This window comes from Ursus americanus, chromosome 3, assembly GCF_024610735.1.
Source record: "Ursus americanus isolate L20-20 chromosome 3, mUrsAme1.1.p, whole genome shotgun sequence".
Taxonomy (NCBI): Eukaryota; Metazoa; Chordata; class Mammalia; order Carnivora; family Ursidae; genus Ursus; species Ursus americanus.
The window spans coordinates 65,398,660-65,414,634 of NC_142129.1; the positions used below are offsets into that span (position 1 = coordinate 65,398,660).

At 49.6% G+C, this 15,975-nt stretch overlaps 1 protein-coding gene across 1 annotated transcript; it reads right to left on the reverse strand.

The window, feature by feature from the left end:
* Window positions 1-3,472: 3,472 nt before the first annotated feature.
* On the reverse strand, window positions 3,473-8,831 carry DLX6 (distal-less homeobox 6). Its single transcript, XM_045793197.2, has 3 exons — window positions 8,039-8,831; window positions 6,572-6,765; window positions 3,473-4,727 (listed from the first exon to the last, which is right to left on the reverse strand). Exons 1-3 carry the CDS (start codon window positions 8,463-8,465, stop codon window positions 4,476-4,478), a joined length of 873 nt encoding a protein of 290 aa, XP_045649153.2. The 5' UTR covers window positions 8,466-8,831; the 3' UTR covers window positions 3,473-4,475.
* Between the last annotated feature and the right edge of the window lie 7,144 nt (window positions 8,832-15,975).

Sequence of the window (15,975 nt, forward strand, 5' to 3'; positions counted from 1 at the left end):
CAGACCACTGATTTGCTATTTTCTTAATTCCCGCTCTTCTTTTTCCATATGAATCAAACAGTCTTTTGTCCTTCAGGGTTTGATTTGATCGCTACTGTTCACATTTCACTTTTGTATTTTCCTCTTCCTATACCATTACTCATTGAGTGCCCTGTGAAATTACAATCGTACATTTTCAACTCAGCAACCCATTTGCAGTGCAAAAATAGGGTCTAAATAATGGCTGAATTAGCCCTACTGGACAGTTTCAGATGTAACACTCTGTAATAATTATATTGCAGGCTGGATTAGGATGCTATTATCATAATCTGGACGTTTACAATTATCTGTAATTTGCAAAGATGCGCCAGGTCTTGATTACAGCAGTTTTTTTTTTTTTTTGTATCACGCTAACCATCACTAAACAGTGACAGTAATAACAGCTAATTTTGCTGGCAATATAAGAGGTGCTGGGGTGTGCAAACAATTTCACACCTGGATGTGCTCACTCAACCAAGAATATAGAGAAAGAGCTTCTGCCCTGAGACTCAGACAAATATTCTCCTCTGCTTCTGTTCAGTATAGATTTCTAGACCCTGATCATTGCTTAAGAGATATTCACTGGTGGTAAGTTTTTATTTCTTCCATACTTCAAGGCACAGTTCATATTTCTCTTCTCACACTTTCCAAGCTATATGTGTTGCTGTTGTGATTTATTATAGACTGCAACTTTGCTTTATAGATTTTTCAATTCTGACCTTTTATCCCCCTTTAACAGTAAAAGGGTTGTCGTTCTGGTGAGTAAAAGGATTCGGGTGAGATTGGGATCCTTAAGAACTCAATATGTCTTTTTTGCTTTCTATGCTATTGATGTATTTGGTGCAGCTTGTGACTGGAGACTGCGAAAAAGACCAGGTTTCTGTAAGGTGTGGTGGGAGCCGGCTGGAGATTCCAAGCTAAAATCTATTTGGAAATTGTTACTCAAAGCTAGTCCTAGGAGAATTTAAGATCTTTACATGTGCCGATGAGTGTAAGTTTGGGGGCAGCGAGAGAGCAAACGGAGCTCGCCCCAATGCTCCTTTGGTATCACAGGTATGCGGACATTTGCAACGGCAGGTGTAGCCTGCATCTCTCGACTGCATAGCCCCTTCGACATTTTCCTCCACTTGGGAGAAAGTTTCCGGAATAACTGGCCCCTAAAACCCTCCAGGGCTGCTTTGCAAGGCCTTTGCCTCAAGCTGATGGGGGAGAAGGCGGGGGAGGGGCGGGATGCGGTTCGTACAGCTATTGCCCGCGGGGCCCGAACGCCGCGACCTTGGGGTTGAAGGGGCATGATTGGCTGAGACCCAGAACCAAGCTGTGGAGCCGAGGAACCAGTCCGATTTAGGAACGCACCAAGGAAGACTCTCGCAAGAATTGGTGCTGTTCTATCTATAGATGACGCTGTTTCCTGACCCTGTAGACATTGGAAGCAGCTCGAGATGTAAAGTGCAGGATCCTGAGAAGTCTTTGCCTCCCTCACCCCTCTACAGAAAGGCCTTTCTCTGGCGGCGGGAACCTTTGGACTAAATTGTGTCAAAAGATAATGAGATGCTTATTGGCGCCGAGAAGAAATTTCCCCTTTCCCCTCACCCCCGCAGCTATTGTTCTCTCGTTCTTTTTTTTACCTGGAAAATATGGTCAGAACGAGGCTCTAGAACGCCAACTCCGCGGAAGTTCGAACGTGGGGAGACGTAGGCACCGCAACTGGGCGATGCCTTTTACTCACGCCCCTCCTACCAGCCTCTCTCTCTCTCTCTCTCATCAGTTTACTAGGGGGTCAATACTTTCTAAAGAGCGAAAATATTAACCCTTTAGGTTCAGAGGACCCAGAGGAAGCTCAGTTCCAAGGCTAGTTCTTGGGAGGACCCCTTCGCAGAATTTCTTGTTTAATTAAACTCAAGTTGAGAGAGAGAGAGAGAGAGAGAGATCGTTACAGGCGCATCATGACAACACCTCCAATGTGTTAAAATGCATTTGCTGGGTTTCAGAATTCCATGCACTCACAGTGGTTTGGCATGCGTCTAGTAGATTTTTTTTTTTAAGAAAAATTAGTGTTGGTTTCGATGTATGGTAGCTTTTTCTCTAACGTAATTTGAATAATTCAGCAAAGCCCCACTACCAGCTGTACTTCTGCAGCCTCTTCCATTCTTTTCAGCATTATAATTTTGGTTAATTTTCAATTTTAGGTCCTACGTCTCTGCAATTTGTGTATGAATAACAGAATAATTTCCCTCTTTTGTTTCGCCTTTCCTGTTCCTGAATCTAAATAAAGATGGCTTTTTAGTATTAAAAGTGGAAGAAAATTACAGGTAATTATCTTTGACGGTAAAAACGCTGTAATCAGCGGGCTACATGAAAAATTACTCTAATTATGGCTGCATTTAAGAGAATGGAAAAAAACCTTCTTGTGGATAAAAACCTTAAATTGTCCCCAATGTCTGCTTCAAATTGGATGGCACTGCAGCTGGAGGCTTTGTTCAGAATTGATCCTGGGGAGCTACGAACCCAAAGTTTCACAGTAGGAAGGGGGAAAAAAGAAAAGAAAACATTTTTCCTAATGTAACAATGCGAATGCTAGAAAATGACAAGACTGATCGGTTTTAAACCATTCTGAGACTGACTGAGCGTGGAAGTTGCTCAACAAAAAAAGGAACGGGTATATTGGTAAGTAGTCTTTGCTTTGTGTCTAATTATAGTGACTGTCCTTTTGCACGACTGTATGTCGCTGTCATTATATGGAGCACTCTGAGTATCTCTATTGACTTCTGATAAATGGCTCAGTGGTTTCAAGGTTCATAATTTGAAGGATGCCCAGGTCTGTAGCCATTAATTCTCGCAGTATGGGGCTTCCTGCTTGTATGACGAAAGGGCTTTTCATTTTCATTATTTCTGTGCTTTCCACAAGATCGGAAGGATGTATTTCATCCAGGATCATGCATTTTCCTACCTAGCTAGCTTGCAAAGGGTGTAAACATTAAGTAGTTATAATTGTGCATTTACTTTGTTTTTTTTTTCTTGTATTCTTTTCTCTTGTTTTTTTTTAAAAAAAACTGCTTCCAAACAAAGACAAATACAGCTGTATTATTTTGGCTGAGGAAAGGAAAAGGAGAATACTCGGTTTCAGCACTGTTAACTACTGGATGTCTAGAGGTTAACCTGGGGATAGATCATTCTAATGGTTTTTTTTTTTTTAAATAAATAAATGTGTAGAAATTACAATAAAAATATAATATATAAAGGAAGCTGAGAAAACATCCATGTTTAATGTTAAAATAAGACAAAGGCTAGTGCTGCAAACTGACATCTTTGCAGGCACTTGACGTTTATATATAGGGCTTCCCATATTAGGAAATAGGAATTCTTTTAAGAGTGATAGAAAATATACTGGGAGGGAAGGAGGAGGGGGTGGTGAGATAGAGACACACAGTGAGAAATATACAGGACACTCCCAGCGTTTTGTGGCTTTTACTCCATATATGAAAGAAGACAAAACCATACAAAGTATATGTACAACTAAAATTCAACAATATATACAGAAATGTTTCTCAATATAAACGTCCCTATTAGCTTAGTGAATGCCACCAATTCACCTAGTAAAGGTATCAAAGCAATAGAATGGTGATTTTGGTTGTTTCTTCTGTCTTTCCTGATTCCAGTTCAGGGTTTGGGGGTGGGAAGGGGAAAGAGTGGTTTTGTTTTGTTGTTGTTGCTGTTTTTTAAACATCATCATTCTTGCTCATTGCATTTTGATAAAACATGCAGCGTTCCCTTTGTGGCAACGTTCTAATCTTACAGCGATGTTTCCTTTTTCTTTAGAGAAGGGCTGTTATGTGAGGGTTTTTTCTTTTGCTTGCTTTCTCTTTTCTTTTCCTTGTTTTTTTTTCTTTTTTCTTTTTTTTGTCAGTCTAGGATTGGTAAATAAAAATGCAGGAGCCCGAAATGCTTCTTTTTCATCATGTAATGTCTTAAGCTCATTAAACAAGTAAAAACGCTGCCATGTTTGCGCAGATTCTTCTGGTGGGGGAAATGTCTGTAAAAAAAAAGTCGTTTTGATGGATACTCCCAAAGAGAAGAGGAGGCTCAGAGCCTGGATCCCAAAGGGTAAGGGAAAAGGTCCTTGCAGTGAGGGGTTTCAGGAGCGCTGGCATAGAAACCAGTCTCTCTCTCTCTCTCTCTCTCTCTCTCTCCCCCTAAAATGCAAGATCAGTTACTGAGGCTGCTCAAAGGAAAAAGCAGATGGGGAAAGGAAAGGGAAAAAAGAAAAGAAAGGGAGAGGAGAGGAGAGAAACAGAGAGGGAGCACGAGAGAGTGAGCAAGTGCCCAGACTGTCTTGCTACGCAGAGGAGTTCTCCGGAGCCTGCTCCGTTGGCTGGGTTTGGCAGACGCAAGCAGGTCCTGGATCCTCCTTGCCTTGTTCAGACGTTTCCCTAGGGTATCAACTTCCCTCAGACAACTCACATCATCTGTGGTCTCTGCATCGTGTCCTGGTGTGGAGAGGAGTACCAATGCGAATAGCCGGGCACGTAGCTGTTGGGGGGCATACTGACGCCCTTGGCTGAGGCAGAAACGTCCCACACAGGAGGCAGCGCCGGCGAGCGCGGCGACAGGGCCGCTGAGCCTGGGAGAGGGTCGCTCTCATGGGGGTTACTGCCCTGCTTCAGCAATTTCTTAAACTTAGAGCGTTTGTTCTGAAACCATATCTTCACCTGGAACGACATGCAGCAGTGATCATTAGGTACAGAAAAAACATCGGACCGGTACTTCTGTTCGAGGCTTTGGAAGCAATATCCAAAAATCAAAACAAAACTGCAAATGCCAAGTGCCTACCTTCCTCCACCTCTCTCTAGCCTCCTCTCCCCCACCCTGCCCCAATTTACCAGGTATCTTATCTGGACACCTAAAGTCATTGTAACTCTTTCTTCAGTGGGAGGCAAGCCTAGGTTTTAAACAGCAGCATAAATAAGAATGAAGGCGAATAAGACGGCCAGGTTTAAAGTCTAAAGGAGGATTTTTAAATGGAGAACGTTTCAGATGAAAGCCAGTTGAATGCACCCGCTGATAGTCTGTGTTTGTATTGACTGACCCCCCAAAACCCAGCATCTCTATGCATGTACAGTGAGCAAAGGGCTGTGAACAGAGAAAAGCCTGTACATTCATAACCAGTGCCTTGAATATACCTCTGCATATATTGCACGTGCATGGAGTATCTTTCTCCTGAAGTAAATATATCCTCATAATCCTGTAGGGAATGGGGATGGCACCTCCCTAGTTCCCTACTTTGTATGTTGCTTAGTCAAACTGTGGTCAATCATCATGACATGACTGTTAGAGCAGCTGCTAAAAGTCAAAGGGCTCCTGAAAATTAAATGTGAATCAGGACTCTGGGATGGGAGCGTATCTAAGCTAACATCGCAGATCTACTTTACTTGAAGAAGGAAATTCTATGGTGCCACTTTTTAACCTTTAAAATTCCTTAGCCATAGGAATCTGCTTTCGAAGAAGAATACAAGTTACTGAGTAGCAGGAATCCATTCATATCAAACCCCAAATATTTCCAGTGGCAATATGGCAAGAGAAAGCAGACTGAATTGAAAAGAAGAGCTTAAGGGGCATCTGTTCTAAGGCACCACACACTTACCGGCAAGAGTCTCATAAACCCTGGGGTCCCCATGCTGAAGATCACCCACCTCACAGGAGGCCTACCAACCCATGCAGCTGAGTTAATTGACAAGGACCAAAACCACAGGTGATTGCAGCTTGGCTTTATGACCAGGGTCCTAATACACCTACTTAAGCCCCTTCCTGTGAAGTCTAAAATGCCCCATATGTCTTTCAAATTAGTAGGACAGGAGAACTTCAGCCACTGTACTTAACTGAGGCTTCACCTGCTGTAATTTGGTGAACATTCCTCTTTGATCTCCAGCTCTGCCATTGCTCCCCAGTCCTGTCCTCCAGGGAGGTACCTCAGCCTGCACCAGCCAGTCACCCAGGATGACTTAAAACATCGAGCTTAGGTCCATCTTCAGAAAAACCCACCTCCCTATCCTATGATGGATGGTTTGCACCTTGGTCCCTTTACTAAATCTTCTTGGAGGCTCTACCCACCCCCTCCTTTTCATTTCCTAATTCTAGGTCCATGAGGTGAAATCCTTAATAAGTCCCAGGACCCACAAATAGATCCTTAAGAAACATAGGTCTTATTCTGTCTCCTGGCCTGAACATCTTTTCCTCCTACATGCTTGTTCTCTTTCATGTTGTTCTGCTCTGGAATAGGCCTCGATTAATTTATGAGTTTGGTCACCAAAGGACATTAGGCTGGGGTGGGGTCGCCGAGGGTTGGGAGGATGTGCAAATCCAATCCAGCATTGAATACCAGGTCATTTATTCCAAACTGTGTTGTCCCGGAAAGTGCGTAATGGAGCAAAGGCATTTGTCATTAAGCTCCTTCCATCCTTAGTTGACTAGGCCCAGAATTGCTCCTGATGCGCTCCCTGCCCGATCTGTAAGCAGGGTCAGCGTTTCAGGGATACCTGGGCTTCTCGGGAATTACCTGTGTTTGTGTCAGTCCTAAGGAAGCTGCCAGTTCAGCTCTCTCGGGAAGGGCCAGGTACTGAGTTTGCTGAAAGCGATGGTTTAAAGCCTGGAGCTGCAGGCTGGAGTAAATGGTCCGAGGCTTCCGAATCTTTTTCCCTTTTCCATTGAACCGGATTTCCCCGTTTTCAATCACTGTGGTTTTTTGTTGATCTGCAAGCAAAAAATACAGAGGAGCAGTCACCCGTGAGGCCGCTGCCGCAGCCTCCCTGAGCTCGGTCCGGCCTGCGCCGGGTCTCCCCAACGCCCAGAAAGGATTTCTTCAAAGCGTCCCCACGCCACCCTGACCTCTCTGGGTTCACAGTGCCCGGGTGCCTCCTGTGGGTGCGAAAGCTTCTTCCCGACCCTAACTCCGGCCCTAATAAAGTGCGGGCACTGGACCGCGGGAGCGCCCCCGACCCTGGGGCAAAGAGCCTCGCTCTGCCGCTGAGGAGGCGGCGCCGGCCGCTCTCGGTGGCGCGCGGCTCTGCGGGGCGGCGGCTCTCGCCGCGGAGCGGGGGCCCTCGGCCTGGCTTTACAGCGCCTTAGGCTGTGCTTGGGCCACCCTGATGTTTCTGGGGCCAGTTGACTTGATGTCACTAGCTCCAAGCCCGGTGCGTCAAGACCCTCGGCGTGTTCGAAATGATTCTGCTGAGAGGGACCGAAACCCCAAACAAAACACAACCAGCCACTCAGACCAGCTCCGGAACAGGCTGAGCATCGCCTGGCAACTTTGAACCCCTCGGGGTCTGAGAACCGTCCGCCCGAGGCCCTCTGCTTCGCCTCACGGAACAAAGGCGCAGCCAACATTGTATCGAAAACCCAGAGGGAGGGGGGCCTGGTCAGGGGTGGGGGGTGGGGGACATCTAAAAGCTCGCAGCAAAGAGCCCGATTGTCACCAGCTTAACCACAGCTAGAGGCAACGTCAGCTTCCCTTCGGGTCACCGAAGCGCACCGGGCGCCACCCGCAAAGTAGGCCACTGGCTGCCCAAATTGGGTTGGGGAGCAAAACACGCTCCCCAGTTCCGGCCCAGAAATGTCCCCAGTCCTGCCAAACGCCGGTTACAGCCCGGAGGGGAGGAGGGAGGCAAAGGGCGCACGGACCCAGCGAGCCGGAGCGCGCAGTGCGGACCAACTCGTAGAGCGAAGCCAGCGCGGAGCCGGAGGCGCGGCTCGAGTGGCGCGCCGGAGACCAGGGAGCAAGGCCGGCGGCGCCGCTAGGAAGCCGAGGGTCCGCGGCGGCGAGAAGGGGCCCGACTGGGCGGAGGCCGGCAGGCAGGCGCCAGGCGAGCGGGCGCGCACGAGGCCTGGCCGGGGGCGCGCCGGGCCGCCTGGGGGAGGGGGCCGGCGGAGGCCCGGGCGTTGAGGAAGTGAGCGGGGCGGGCGGGGTGGGGGGCAGCCGGGAGGCGGGAGGCGGGAGAAGCGAGCTGCCCCAGCGGCCTCTCACCTGTGTCGTCCCCTCGCGTCTGGGCGGCCGCGCTGCTGTTGTGGTAGGACTGGAGGTAAGGGCTGTGCTGCGAGTGGCTCATGTAGGGGTAGGCGGCGAGCGAGCGGTGGTTGTAGGAGTTGCCGCCACCCGACGCGTAGGGCGAGCCGTGGTGGTGGTGCTGGTGGTGGTGGTGGTGCGAGCCGGCCGCCGCCGCCGCCGCCGCCGCCGAGTGCAGGCAGTGCAGAGGGTAATGCGCGCCTGCCATGGCCGGGGAGCTCTGCTGCGAGTGCGGCTGTGGCGGCGGCGGCGGCGGCGGCTGCTGTTGCTGCTGCTGCTGCTGCTGCTGCTGCTGTTGCTGCTGCTGTTGTTGCCCGAACTCCATGAAGGCGGATTTGGACGAGTCCTGGCCTTCCAAGCCGTCAGCCATCGTAGTCATGGTCATCATCAAAACTTTGGGGGCTGGAGAAAGCCTTCTCCCGGGTTTCCTCCACCCTCCCCCCACTTGGCTCGCGCCGCTCTCCCCTCTGCAGCCACCTTAGCTCTTGGGATTCTTGCAAAAAAATAAAAAATAAAAAAAATTTTAAAAAGAGGGGGTGGAGGTGGTTCTCCCTCTCCCTCGCTCTTCTCTAATATATATATTTTTTAATATAAAGAGATATAGTGAGCAGGGCCTTGTTAACTCAAAGGGAGGAGGAAGGGGGAGGGATGGGAGAGGAGAGGGGGGAGGGGGGAATCTGCTCTCCCCCCCTTCTTTCCCCCCTTGGATTTTTTGGGGGCTGGTGCAGTTTAAGGCAGAGATTTTAAGGTGGATTCTGCGAAAGTTGCGCGTCTGCTTTCAGACTTGATGCAGACGCCACGAGTCGAATGGTTTGTCTCCAAAGGGCAGCGCTTCCCCATTGGTCAGTCGCCCCCTGACGTCACAGGCGCACGGCTTCTACTGGTGTGTGCGCCGCTCGCCGAGTTCTTCGCCTACCTTCGGCAACTCCAATCCCAGCCTCGAGCTGCAGCCGGGGGCCGCGCGGCTCCGCGCGCAGGGCTGCCGCCGAGGGAGGTGCCTCCGCCCGGCGGGCCGCCGACGCCTCCCGCCGCAGCTCGCGCCCCCGAACCCGGAGCCTCAGTTCCCAGTACCGCAGCCAGTCCTGGAACAGGCTGGCCGGAGGCCGCTCTCCCTCAGTCCCCTTCCACCCCAGCAGGCTGCCTGTTCTCAGAAGCAGTGCCCTCCGCATTTAAAGCGAGGCCCCCTCCCTTGACCTCTTCTCCACACCCCCCTCCCTCAGTCCCACTGTAGTCCCGCGGGAGCGCCCTGTCACCGTGTATTTTTCTAGACGTACTTTATTGAAACCACAGAGGGAAGAAGACCCCTACACCTGGGCCCCATCCCTTGGTTGGGGGGAGGGTAAAGAAAAAGAAAAATCAGACCCTGTTTTGGCGACGTTCCTGCCGTTTCAGGCCGTAGTCCCCATATATTGAACAAGAAAGGGGGAGGATATTTTCCCCCCAGAACGAAGCAGCCTGTTCTGAAAGCGAATCGTTGGAGGACTGACAGTAATGCATTTTTTCCTATTGAAAACAGAAGCTACTGTAATGCTTTCAAATATATGCAAATGATACATGCGGTTAGTGGTTTGGCAAATCTTGATTACAATATAAACTACCCAAGTAAAAGTGCCTTCGTCCTAAATTTGTCTCTCGATTACAATTCCAATTGATTTTATTTTATTGTCAACATTGTTAATGATAAAAATAGAGTCGTTTTACAGTTATTTTTACTTTCTGGAAGGAGGCAATTAGAGTTCTAATCAGGAATACACAAAAATCTCCCATGATTAACTGCAGTACTTTGTTCAAATTGCTGCTATAAAATTCAGAACAATTTGCCTGTAATGATTATGGACTGGGTTTATTTTGGGAGGTGGAATAAAAGTGGATATAGCATAAATTATCCTCTAATTATACACCAGTGTCGCCTCAATTATCCTCTTATCAAAATGGTTGTCTAACTGCCGCATTTAGTTTCAATTCTCTCCTTTTTTTCTATAAAAAGAACTTCATACCTTGTTATTATTAATCCATTTATTATTTGCAAGGGGATTTATATCCGCACATCCAGGTGGTAGAACCACTTCTCTTTCAAAGATGGACTGGGGAAAGACTTTAAGTTCAGAGCAGCCCAGGGCTGCGGATCTAGCCTTTCTCCTTCTAATCTCCAGACCCACTCAGATCCAGGCAGCAGAGCAGAGACAGCGGAGTCCCGGAGCGCAGCTCAGGCCCGGCCACCAGGTAGGAGAGCCGGACTCGGGACCAGGCGCCAAAGAGGGCAGGCCGGGGCCGCTCCAGGAGTCGGGTCCCGGGACTGCGGGGAGGCGCAGGAAGTCTGCACTGTCAGTGGATCGGGACTGGGTGGGCACTACATGCAGACCCCCACGGGCTCGGCGCCAGCGTTCAGTCCGCGACTAGACCCAAACCGCGAGCCTTTGACCACACGGAGAAATGCACAATCTAACATCTCCAGGTCAACGTGTCTAGAGGTTGCAGGGACGAGTCTGGGTCTTTCTTTGGGAAAACTACTGGGACTTGTATGCACCCTGTTCGCTTGGACTCCATAAGTTATGCGACCTCAGGAACCCGAGAAATTGACAAGTTTTTGGTTCTGCTCGCCCCGTAACTCCAGGAAAGGTGGCTGCAGCAGTAGCAGCTTCGACTCTATTTACACACTGTGCGAAGCTCTGCAGCGGCGGCTTATGCTAATTGATTTACCCAGCTCCCAGCCCGGGGTCTCCAGGCGTCGCCAGGCTAGTTTGCCTTTTTCTTTTCCTTTCCTTCCTTCCTCCTCTTTATCACATAACCTGAAGCTCGCTGCCCTGGGTTTTCGCCGGGGTTCTCAGGGAAGCAGCGTTTACTCTCCTCTCCCCTCCCTTCCCCAGCCCGCCGCGCTTAACTTCTTGAGCCTCGGGAGCCGGTTCAGTAACTCTGAATTCATTTTTAAGTGGCGTGCCTTGTTCCCCTTCTTTTAACAAGAGGTGCACTTTAACACGCGAACCAGTAACCCGATCCACGCGTTTACAAATCGGCAGTGAATTAAAACAACAACAACAAAAAGCTTCAAGGAAAATGAAAGATGGGCTGGGTAAGGGGAAGACGTGTGTAGGGTGTGTATATGGAGGGGCAGAGGGGAGGTCAGAAAAAGAAGGCCCCCCCCCTTCCCCGGCGGGCTCTCGGTGCACCCGGGCTTGGCGCCGAGCTTGTTTGTAGTGTCCTCCAAGCTAGCAGGTAGACGTGGCAATTTTATTGCTTTATACCCTGCAGCTTGCTGTTAACACGGTAAAGGCGTTTCTTTCCCCCCGCCCCCCAACCCTGTGCATGTCTCTGTTTCTCTCTCTATGCTCGCAGGTGCACCGCTTTCCTCGCTGGCTTCCCCAACTCTGGCCGCACCCGGAGCGGGTCGGGTCGTGGCGGGACCGCAGAAGGTCCCCGCACTAAACATCAGATACAGGGCTCAGCAGCCCCTATTTGCAGTGGGCCCCCCCCTTGTTAATTCCCAAGAAAGCCTGGAGGGCTGGAATTGTCGGGGTTGTAGCTACAGGGCTCTCGTCTCACTCCCATTAGAGGATAAAACCCCCCAGCACTGTGTTCAGAGGAGCAAGTGTGCAGCTACACCGAAGTAACAGTTGTCGCCAATGGGAAAGGTCCTGCTGAGCGCCAGACTGAGTCAGTCAGTCAGGGGCTGGGGAGCTGAGCGGGCGAGGGGTCCCTCCCGCCTCTGTTTAGGTCTCCGTGCGAGTGTGCTGGATAGACTACCCCAGTGCTTGAGCGTCCGGCTTTCCGGCGGGTCCAGGGAATAGCTAGCCAGAGAGCCAGTCCGGCCCCACACAGTGTGTCAAGGTGGAGCGCAGCTAGTGGCTGCCACGTGTGGCCTCCGCCACCAGCCTCCGCTCGAGGAGTTCGGTGCGCAGTGGCTGTCCCCCGCAGGGGCCGCTCCCCGCAGGCGTTTCTCTCCCACTGAACCCTGCACCTCGGCTGCGGAGTCCTTCGCCCCGTGTCGTGAGCTGCAATCAGGAGCCGAGACGAGGCACCCCTAGTTGGTTCTAGTCCAGCGCGCACCTCCGGCCCTTCTGAGAGGCAAGAACCTTCGGATTCTTCAGGGCCTCGCAGAGAAGGTGCACGTTTCAGGGCCTCCCGCCACCCGCCAGGCTCTGGCTTCTACCTCTTTGTCTTGCGGGCTGGGGATCCCAGGCCAGCCCTTGGCGGTGGGAGGAGGTGGGCAGGCGAGTCCCGCGCTGTCTTTATCATTCAAAATAGAAGTAAAGCCGGCAATCTGGAGGAGTAGAAGGCCAAAGGCTCTTTTAGATCCGGTAATCGGTGAGGGTCAAATTCACTAAGAAGTTTGAGAAGGCAGACTTTGAGGCCTAAACTGCTTTTTGCCTTTAAAGGAGTCGAGGTTTGGGGGCTTGTATTCTAGCTGTCAATGTTATTTAGAGAAAAATCACGATTGTCAATATAAGACCGTGTGGGTCAAGGCGCCCAAGGCCACTGTGGGAAGGATGGGATCTCTGCGATGGAAATCCCCCTGCTGTTTGGGCTATGGAGAGGTGTTAGCCCGCTCCCTTTGGCCAGAGAATGGGTTGGGTGCTGACGAGGGTTTGCAGCCTCTGCGCCCTGTAGAAGTGCATTGAATCCGGGCAGGGCCTGGCTGGGTTTGGTTGCTAAGTTGGGCTCAGTTATCACGTTAATTCTAAGGAAATTAGACCTCAATAAATAGCCTTTGAATTCAAAGAAATAACTCGGTATTGATTTACATAGCCATGCTAAGAACCCCCTTCTCAAGCAGAGACATTGATGGAAAAAAATTCCTGCTAGTCTTTTCCCCATTCAATGTAAAATTCTGTTTGTGTACTTGTGTAGGGAAAGGGTGCTTGATATCCTGGAAACCCAGGCACTCTTTTCCCCTCCCCCAACCCACACACCTGGGAAAGCTTGGGAGTAGAACAAGAGAGCTGCCTCTTTCTCTTTCTTAGCCCAAGTCAGTGATGTTATGTTCAGGGGTAAGCAAAAGTATCAGACTATTCAAGAAAGCACTAAGATTGTGGCATTATTTTCTCTAGTTACAAAACATAATGCCCATATTAATACCCTCCCCTCCCAGGCTCCCCAAAATCCAGCTAAAAAGTGGGCCCTGTTCACTCCACACCCAGAAAGAAGCTCACTGAAGTCTGGAAACAACATCTCCCTCATCTCTCCAGTCCACAGTTCCAAGAACTAGTAGCTCGGATGCTCCAACATGGATGGCACTCACTGGGAGCTTCACAGACTTTTCTAGACTGTTCAGTTTGGAGAATATTAATTAAGCATGTTTTAGCCTAGGGGCTCCTACTCTAGGTCTTTTCAAACCTGGGCTCCAGGGAAGTTATGAAAGCAAAGCCAACCAGGTCCTCAAATTCAACGCCTTTGCCTCTCCCTGACCCCATTCCCAGACTGTGAGAGCATCCAAAGCTTTCGTAACAGAGGGAGCCAATATGCTGGGCCTACAACATATTCAAGAGGGAAAACAACACATGTTTCTACCACCCCCAGTTTGGGGATTGTATATAGAAGTCTTCCCTCCCTCCCTTCCTTTCTTCCTTCCTTCCCTCCTTCACCTCCCTTCCTTCTCCCTCTCTCCCACCCCTCTCTTTTATCAAGCATAGGACCCCACTCCCTAATACACAGATACTCTTCTTTCTCTTAGGAGGGGTAAAAAAAAAGAACTCAATAATGTTTAAACATGTAGATTAATACAAAAATAAGTAGTGGTATTTATCTTTTTAATCTGTTGGATAAACCAAGGCCGAGCCTGCCATATTTGCCCTGGTGGGAATTGTAGCGGGGCAAAAGGGGAAGGGATAGGGTGTTAGAAGTCAGCTTTAATCAAGCCAGTCTTTGGAAACTAGGACCTCCTGACCATTGGAGGATCAATGCAGCCCTGGAGTGGCCGGGAACAAGCAGCAACAGGAAATGGCAGACTATTTTTAGGATAATAAGGAGTTAATATAGCTGGCCAAGCCTCTTCCTAAATGCCTCGAAGCATCCTCTGTTTTAATTTCTTCATCCCTATATCAGCAGTAACATAACAAAGTCACAGCAAATGGCTCAACAGGAAGGGAGAGCCAGGCTTAGGACAACTCTTGAGGAAAACCTGGGGTGGAAAATATCCTCTTGCTATCATGTGAACTCTTAGATGCTTCTCTTGTTACAACAGAAAAAGAAATCAAAACCATTTTTCATTAGAGAGAGAGAATTGTACCTGACTACCCTTGTGATAGAAATGCTCTGGTGATTTTCATATTCATGCCTATTTATAGGCACTTTGTATCCCCTTTATTTCATAACATCCCAGTAAAGGGAAAGGTAATTTATTAGATATTTAGCAAAACTTTCCTTAGGGGGCAACCTATTGGAAAGCCCTTAGAAGTGAGGGGGTTGTTTGTTTGTTTGTTTGAACCCATTCTCTCCTCTGTGCCCTTTCTCTTTTCTTTTGCTCAGAGCAAATCCTTTCTTATACAACTCTAGGAGAAAGCAAGCCCCCTTTCCGTCCTACCCAGGAGAATGAAATAGTATTCTTCTGTAGGTCTCAATAATTTTGTGCAGAGTCGTCTCTCCCCCCCCCCAGCCCCGTCTCTGTCAAGTGAGGCTCCCTGCCCCACAGAGCTCAAAGCCTTTGCTTCTTTACATACTCACTGAGAGTTGTGTCCATTTTGGATACGTATTTGGGTTCATATTTGAGTTTGCCATTTTTCTTCCCACATGCATTGTGGAAACGGAGGCAGAGAGAGTAGAGAAGCAGGGAACATACAAAGGGAGTTGAAGAGAGATACAAGAGAGTGGACAAGAGAGAATTGAGTGTGAATCTGCTTCATTTGGAGAGTACCACTCTTCGTTTTTTTTTTTTTTAAATTTTATTTATTTATTTGACAGAGAGAGAGACAGCCAGCGAGAGAGGGAACACAGGCAGGGGAAGTGGGAGAGGAAGAAGCAGGGTCCCAGCAGAGGAGCCTGATGTGGGGCTCGATCCCAGGACTCTGGGATCACGCCCTGAGCCGAAGGCAGATGCTTAACAACTGAGCCACCCAGGTGCCCCCACTCTTCGTTTTCTGCTCCATCGGGTTCTCCAGAGACCGCTGCCCCACCATGTTAGTTGCACAACTACTAAACCCAAGTCTGATACAAGCAGCCCGCTTTGCTCTGGGGGCTGGGGGCTGGCTAGACTCAAATACCTAGAGCCCACTGTTGGTGTTCTCTACTAGATCTTTCTCCCCATCTCCTCCCCACCCCTTAGCCTGTTTTCCCCTCAAACACCTAGGGCATTACGTTGCTCCCTCTAACAGCTGCAAAGTCGAAGGAGGAGGACCCTTTAAAAATTACAAAGGAGGTCACCCTCCCCGACAAATGAACCCTTTTAAGAACGAGCCTCTGGAGACTCAAAGGTCTTGGGCCCAAGAGTTAAAACGTGAGCATAGTGTTTCAGGCTTTGAGTGCAGCAGTCCCAAACAGACAGGCAGGCGTCCAGGGCTCTCTTTGGGGCTGGGGTGAGCGAAAGGACGGGGGGAGGGCAGGAGCCGGGAGGGCGGGCAGAAGCAGAGGGCGACAGGAACGCCCGCGCCCGCAGCTGGCTCCCACGCGCTGCTGTCTGCGGGGAACGGGGGCCGGATAATGGAATTCAGGAGGCAGAGATCCTCCAAGAGCCAGCCACTGTCTTGTACAGATTGGTAGAGAAACCCTCACTGTAATTAAAACCGTACAGTCAGATTAATTCAATGTGTTGCTCGGCAGCGTTTTTAATAGTAAAAATCCGCTTTAAAATTGAATTAGGGTCGAAGAAAATTTCTGCGAGACTCGCTGGATTTGCCAGCTTTCATTGAAGCCAGCCGGAGCTGGACTTTGGCGGTGGCTGCACGGTGTCGCCCCCTCCCCCTTCTGAG

Bases quoted from the DNA above. Each gene is read 5' to 3' on its own strand.
- DLX6 (XM_045793197.2), bottom strand. From the start codon at position 8,465: ATGATGACCATGACTACGATGGCTGACGGCTTGGAAGGCCAGGACTCG. The intron at 6,766-8,038 runs GTGAGAGGCCGC...TTTTGCTTGCAG, and splicing joins GACGCGAGGGGACGACACAG to ATCAACAAAAAACCACAGTG. The intron at 4,728-6,571 runs GTAATTCCCGAG...ATGTCGTTCCAG, and splicing joins TAGGACTGACACAAACACAG to GTGAAGATATGGTTTCAGAA.